The sequence below is a fragment of the Balaenoptera ricei genome, chromosome 19 (assembly GCF_028023285.1).
Source record: "Balaenoptera ricei isolate mBalRic1 chromosome 19, mBalRic1.hap2, whole genome shotgun sequence".
NCBI classification, from domain to species: Eukaryota; Metazoa; Chordata; class Mammalia; order Artiodactyla; family Balaenopteridae; genus Balaenoptera; species Balaenoptera ricei.
In genome coordinates, this window is record NC_082657.1 from 51,735,360 (window position 1) to 51,743,126 (window position 7,767).

A 7,767-nucleotide genomic window follows, 5' to 3' on the forward strand; every position below is an offset into this window, starting at 1 on the left:
GAAATGACACACAATTATAAAACCAAAGAAATTAAGAAATTAAATGAAAACAAATGTTAAAACTGAACTTAAAATTCAGCAGTCAACTCTTTTTAAGATGAATATTTTCTAGCTCTGTTCACTGAAATGGCATAGAATCAATGTCACTCTAGTAGCAATGAGCATTTCTTTAAAGTTCAGATTGTATTCTTTGATATGACTCAACACAAAAATGGCTCCCTGAAAAGGCCAGCTAATTTCAAGTCTGAGGGAAGGAAAGCACAAGGTGAAATGGGGACATTTTGCTGTGCCAGAAAGCAAGGAAGTTATTTAAGAATAATGGGTCACGTTAAAAGGATATAAGATCCAGCCTGAAATAACTTTTATTGTCCAAAAGTGATGACCTGACCATTAAAACGAATAACTGTTAGACTGAAACACACTGAATTGATAAAAAACTGTGACAACTTTATGATATTTTGATGACTAATAAGAACCTGCAGTATAAAAAAACAAAACAACTAATACTAAACTTTCATTGGGTTATTTGTATGGAAATATGTTAATATAAATGTTTCAGACATTACATGAAATTTCTAAAAATCTTATATGTTCTGGTATAATGTTATAAGTCATAATCCTAGTTGTTACTTTAAAATGTATATCTCAGAAATAACTAATTTTCTTGTCAACTGCATTATTATGAACTTTCATCAAATCTTTAACCGTGGTCATATTTAAGTCTTTTGTCATTTACAGACAGTTCTGGGTGTACTCTGATGCTTTTGCAAATATGTTCCTATAAAAGGGTTTCATCTTCAAGAAATTCATGGAAAAGACTCTGACAAGTACAGGTTTCTGGTAACTGTACTGCTGAACTGAATGAATAAGCATTTTCATAACTCTAATGAAAAACTGATGAACTCATAAAAGTGCTAACAAAAGATCAAGATGAAAAAAAAAATTAATTACATGGGACTGAGTGAACTGATGAGGATGAGTATAATTTTTGTGACTTTCTGTTTGAATTAAAAAAAAAAAAATCCCACAAGGACTCAGAGGCAAAGAATATACAAATCAATTTTCACTGCAAAGTAAAGGAGCTGTTACAGTGGAGGATTACTGGACTGAATGTCAATATTATGACATAGTATGAGTGTGTTTCATGTTTGGTAATTGCAATCATTGTTGCTTTTGTTGTGGTCATCCATGTACAATGCTTGGTGTCAGTCTATTTATCTCTTGTAAAAATAAAATACAGTGTGTGTGTGTGTGTGTGTGTGTGTGTGTGAAAAAAAAAAAAAAGACAGAAAAAATTATTTGTACCAGGGCTTCCCTGGTGGTGCAGTGGTTAAGAATCTGCCTGCAAATGCAGGGGACACAGGTTCGAGCCCTGGTCCGGGAAGATCCCACATGCTGTGGAGCAACTAAGCCCGTGCGCCACAACTACTGAGCCTGCGCTCTAGAGCCCGCGAGCCACAACTACTGAGCCCACATGCCACAACTACTGAAGCCCGTGCACCCAGAGCCCATGCTCCTCAACAAGAGGAGCCACCACACTGAGAAGCCTGCGTACCTCAGTGAAGAGTAGCCCCCGCTGGACACAACTAGAGAAAGCCCACACGCAGCAACGAAGACCCAACACAGCCAAATATAAATAAATTAAATTAATTAAAAAAAATTATTTGTACCATTTTAGGTTACTATTAAGATTACTCCCTATTTTGAAAATTGGAAATTAAGGGAAATGAATTAAACATTTATCCTGCCCCACTGACAAGGAAAAGCTACACTTTCAGAAGAACATCAAACAATAAATGTAGAAGAACCACAAAATTAGAAAACCATCACTCTCACACTGTAATGATAGTAGTAATCTAGGCAAGGATTATCAAGTAATGTTAAAAACAATTTAAGTTTTAGCGATTACGTATATTACCACACAGAATACTTTCCAGTTCTAAGAGAAAAAATAATTACACAATAGAAGGATCAAACTCTCATCATTCTGATCCAGAAGTCACAACCATGGGAATTAACCAGGTATTTTGTGTTTTCTGATGTTATGCATTATGAAACACTCAAGTCGTCTATAATTTATTTTAGGTAAAATTATTTCATTTGAATCCACCAAGCATTTAGATCTAACTTCCAATTTAACGAAAATTCAAGGGACGAAGGAACAACCTAATACCATGAGGGAGCAACCAAACAAAATCAGAAGGTGAGACATTCTGCAGGACATACAGCCTGATCTCCTAAGCCAATCTAAGTCACAGAAACAGGAGTGTGCTATATTAAAACATATTTAAGGGATGGAACAACTGGATGATACATGTAGTCCTGAACTCAACGGTGATTTAAACAAAAAAGCTAAAGCCATTTTTGAGTCAAAAGGGAAAACTTGAATATGGTTTGTATATTAGACGAGCTGAAAGTTTACTGAAATGGACAGGGACAGAATGTTCACTGAAAAGAGCAGGTTACCAAGTAACATGAAAAAACTATGATTTCAGGTTGGGGAAAAATACAAATAACTACACCTGGGTATAGAAAAAAGATCAGAGTGGGTTTCAACAAGGGATCAATACTGATAATCTCTGGGTGGTAGGAATGTAATGATTCTGATTTTTTATGTTTAATTGCCTGCATTTTCTAATTTTCTACGAAGTTCATGCACTGCTTTTGTAATAATATAAAGTTATTTTTCTTCATAAAAATGGGTGAATGTTGCAGACAGTTCAGACAAAGAGATGCATATGGCTCTGGATCTTAAACATGAAAAAAGATGCTCAATATCACTGATAAGAGAAAAGCAAATTTTAAATTACACAAATAACCACAAAAATCATGCAGTTACTATAAGAGTAAGAAACAGAATAACAACCCTATAGACAAAGAAAGCACAAAATGAACAAATCTTTTTTTAATTGAAGCTCCAAAGACTCAGGGCTTCCATCACCTTTTCAGTTCCCCATGCTTAATTTAAATATGAGTCAAACAACTAAGAATCACCAAAAAAATCTGAGAAAGTGTCTAACATAATAATGCCCAACACAAATGTACAGGGTGAATAAAAATCACCTTAGCGGATCATTCTATCAGGCTGGCATTATTCGATACCAAAACCAGGCAAGGAAATTACAAGAAAACTACAGACCAACATCCCTCATAAACAGATGCAAAACTCAACAAAATTCAGTAATGTAGAAGAAGAATAATACATCATGACCAAGGAAGTTTTATCCCAGAAATCAAAGGCTGTTCAAAAATTTTAAATCAATCACTGTAATTCATCACATTAACAGATAAGAGAAGAAAAACCACACAATCAATAGATGGAGAAAAAACATTTGACAAAATTCACCTCTCAGCAGATTAAGAATAGAGGCAATTTCTTTAACCTAATAAAACACATTAGGGGCAGTATATGCAGACTGCCAGGATTCAAATCCCAGCCCAGCTACTATCTAGCTGAGTGACTTTGGGTTCCTCAGTTTCTTCATGTGTGGAGAGCACAATAGCACATACTTGATAATGTTATGTGATTGAGTTAGTAATGAGTTAGACAATGTAAAGTGCTTAAAACACACACAAAAGGCATCTATGAAAAACCTATAGCTAACATTATACCAAATGGTGAAACACTGATGCTTTCTCCTTAAGATTGGGAACAAGGAAAGGATATCCACTCTCACCTCTCCTATTCAATATTACATTGGAAGTCTATACCAAGTACAATAAGGCAAGCAAAAGAAATAAAAGGTATGCCTATTGGAAGAGAGGAAATAAAACTGTTTCTATACACAGACAATATGATCTAATTTGGGGGGGAGGGGAGGGTAAAGGTGGCCTTGGAACTGTTAATTTTAGCGGCGGTTACATAACTCTAAGCATTTGTCAAAAATTCATAGAACAGTATAATGAAGAATGAATTTTACCGTGCATAAGTTAAAAGTAAAAAAATTTAAAGCATTATTATTATTATTATTTGATAGGTAAGAAGTGGATTTATTTAGAGAGATACACATTCCATAGGAAGAATGCGGACCATCTCTAAAGGCAAGAGCGGTCCCAGGGCATGGGGTCATCTTGGAAAGTGAGAGCAGTCATGGGAGAAACACACTCCACAGAGTGTGGGCCATCTGAGAAGGCAAGAGACCTTAAAGCATTATTAATATCCACAGAGCAATAAGATACTGCACACATGAAACAAGAACATGATGCTATTTAAAATTTGTGAAAAAACAAAAAAGTTACTCAAAATTAAAAATATCCAAGGGCCAGATCCAACACTGATACAAGAAAACAAAGCACATGCTGCCCAGTGGCTTCTGGAAGTTCCTGGTCCACTATGTCAAAGAGCTTGAAATGCGGCTGATGGGCAACAAATCTTACGGTGCTGAGACTACTCCCAATATCTCCTCCAAGAACCCCAAAGTCACTGCGGAAAGAGCAGCCCACCTGGCCATCTGAGTCACCAATCCCAATGCCAGGCTGCACAGCAAAGAAGATGAACAGACAGCTCGTGTACACATTGCATTTGTGTTAATAAAAGCCATAAAACTCGGGAAAAAATATGTAAAGAGAAAAAAAACTCAACAGAAGAGTTGGATGGTAAAATACTGAAATATTCCCATAAAGTGAAAAAGAAGTCAAAGGGTTAGAAAATAGAGGATAAAAATAGAGGAAGGGACTTCCCTGGTGGTCCAGTGGCTAAGACTCCCCACTCCCAATGCAGGGGGCCCGGGTTCGATCCCTGGTCAGGGAACTAGATCACACATGCCACAACTAAAGACCCCGCATGCTGCAACTGAAAGATTCCGCGTGCCACAACTAAAAGATCCCGCACCCAGAGACGAAGATCTCACGTGCTGTAGCTAAGACCCGGCGCAGCTAAATAAATACATACATACATACATTCATACATACATAAATAAATAAAATTTTTTTTAAGTTTATAAAAAAAAAAAAAGTACAGGAAAGTAAAACCAGTCCATAAGGTCTAACATAAGATTCAACACATAAATAATGAAGATTCCAAAAAAATAAAATGGAGAAAACTGTCCCCCTCAAATTTAAAAAGTTCCAGAAGTGTCTTCCCTGGTGGCGCAGAGGTTAAGAATCCGCCTGCCAATGCAGGGGACACGGGTGTGATCCCTGGTCCGGGAAGATCCCTCATGCCGCGGAGCAACTAAGCCGGGGTGCCACAACTACTGAGCCTGCGCTCTAGAGCATGCAAGCCACAACTACTGAGCCCATACGCCGCAACTACTGAAGCCTGCGTGCTCTAGGGCCTGTGCTCCGCAACAAAGAGTAGCACCCGCGCGGCAACAATGACCCAACGCAGCCAAAAAAAAAAAAAAAGTTCCAGAAGGCCCAGCAGAATGGATGAAAATAGATTCATACCAAGGTACAGTATATCACTGTGAAATATCAGAAAATATCAGAAACAAAGAGACGATTCTATCAACTTCCAGAGACAAATTTTATATAAATGAGGAAAAATTAGTGACAAAAGAGACTTTTTAATAAAAACACTGGAAACTTAGAAAATAATGGAGGAATACCTTTAAAATTCAGATAGAAATTTATTATTATAGAATGCAGAATTACTATTATAGAACACATAATTCTATACTAAATTAGTAATCATGCCTGAGGGTCAATATTTCACTATTTTTAGATAGTCGAGGTCTCAAAAAAAATGTTTCTAAAAAAATGCATCTTTCCTCAAGAAGTTATTTGAGGATTTATTCTCATTTTGGTGGAACACACCAAGAAAGAAGACATCATGGGACCCAAGGAACAGGGAATCCAAGAGAAAATGGAGGTAAAAGGAACATCCAGAGTGGTGGTGATGATGGAGAATCTTAGGTTCCAAAGTGGTAAAACCAAGACAAATTGGAGCAGGTCAGACGGCAAAGATGGACTTCAAAAAGTGAAAGATTATCTAATGGATCTAAATATCTTGGGAGATGATTTAGACAATTTTGAAAGTTCCGGATCAAATCAGTAGTAAGTACATAGACTAAGCAACAACAACAAAATGGCAATTATTAACTCCAGAGAAAACTAGTGCAGGAAAAGCAATAACTGTATATACCACATGGTCAGGCCTGAACAAGATGTCCACAAAGTAATGACAAAAAAAGGAAACACAATACCAATCTAACCCAAATTAGACATAGGAACATTGGCAGGCTGGGGAGCTGGGGAGGGTCTGAAGGTGAAACGGTGAGACTAAAGAAGGTGTTAAAATAACACCTAACATGGATGGGTTAAGTCAACAGACAATGGAAGTACCAAATTTTAAAAGTAGAAAGCAGTTTCTTCTGGGGAGGATTGACAGGTATGAGGGGTGAGGGAAACGGTTCAGTTTCAAAAATAAGCCTTTCAAAAATATTTGACTATTTTGAAACAGGCGCATGCATAACTCTGATTAAAATGAAAACTAGTTTTCAAATGATCACACTGGCCGATACCGAAAGACCAATGTTGGTGGATAAGAATGGAACCCGGGAAACCAACTGGGAAGCTATGGCGAGTCTTAGTGTCAATGGTAGTTCAGTAAGAGCGAGATTGGTGAGGAACTGATCAGAAATTAACCTTCTACGCAGACACAAACAGAACTTAATGATTGGTTAGACCAAAACAGTGAGAATAACGACAACTCCCAAGGTTTTGTTTTGTTTTTAACCTGAGCTATTGTACGGGCAGATACCTCTAAATGAGATGGGGAAGCGTGCGGAAGGTGCAGGAGCGCGGAAGGGGTAGGTTTGGGTGACATCTATTTTGACCCGGTTCGGTTTTAGAAGCCTATACAAAAACAAAAAAATCAAAGGTCTGATCAGAGAGCAATGGGTATAGACGTTGCAAAGAGGCAAAGGACATCATTATGTGAACTTTTAAACAACCAGATCCCTTTTGAGGACAGAAAGTGAAGAGACCTATCTGGAACGTGATGCTAGCTAGCATTCTCTGGGAACGGAAGGCCTGGCGATAAGACTGCCTTTCAGAAGATTTCAGGGCTGGTGAGGGTACGCGATGACCGACCACCGCCAGCTTCACCAGAGGCAGGGCGGAGTTCACGTGCCGGTTCCCGCGCTCCGAGAGGGGGCGGCGGCCGAAGCCAGGCCGTGAGGAGCAGCTGCGCGAGACGTCCCCGTGCACACTTCCTGGGCCACGGGGGCCGCACGGCGCGAGGAGGCGGGCGAGGGCGCGGGGCGGGGACGCTTGAGACCCGCGCCACGCGGCCACTGGGCCCACGCTCGCCGGGCAAAGTGCGCCTCACGTGAGGCGCGAGGCGGGACAAGCCGCCTCTCGCCCCAAGTGGAATCGCTCACCGGATGGCACGTAGTCTTCGTCCTCCTCTGAGGTGGAGAAGTCTTCGGAGTCGAATTCCTCCATGTCGCTGCCGCGCGGGGCGAACAGAGCCCGCAGCAGCTACCCCCAACGGCAAAGCTCTAGGGAGAGACCATAGATAGAGCTGCTGCAGGGGCGGCGGTAGCTGGGGCGGCCCCCCGCAGCGTGTGCACAGGCGCAAAGAGTGCTACGTGATCCAAATGCGACACTTCCGGGCCAAAGCCTCGGGCTTGACACTACTGTGGCGATTGGCGGAACACGGGCTCCGTGCTGAAGCGGTGCATGCTGGAACTTGTAGTCTCCAGCGCTACCAGACGCTTTGATTTAGTAAATATGCTTAAACGAAATTTGTTTTGTCCACGGGAATACAGGTGACCTTCGTTATTAACAGGTTGCTATTTTTGTATTCGCTTACTTGTTAAA

At 39.9% G+C, this 7,767-nt stretch overlaps 1 protein-coding gene across 7 annotated transcripts in view; it reads right to left on the reverse strand.

Annotated features, from left to right (window-relative positions):
- The window catches only part of CFDP1 (craniofacial development protein 1), a 137,671-nt gene extending 130,142 nt beyond the window's left edge, over positions 1 to 7,529 (reverse strand). For all 7 annotated transcript variants that reach the window (XR_009499027.1, XR_009499026.1, XM_059904643.1 and 4 more), the window contains exon 1: positions 7,326 to 7,529. Coding sequence is in view for 5 of the 7 variants with exons in the window: in XM_059904643.1 (XP_059760626.1) it covers positions 7,326 to 7,389 (64 nt within the window). In the remaining 2 variants the exon portion in view is untranslated. The remainder of the gene's footprint in view (positions 1 to 7,325) is intronic.
- Positions 7,530 to 7,767: the final 238 nt, after the last annotated feature.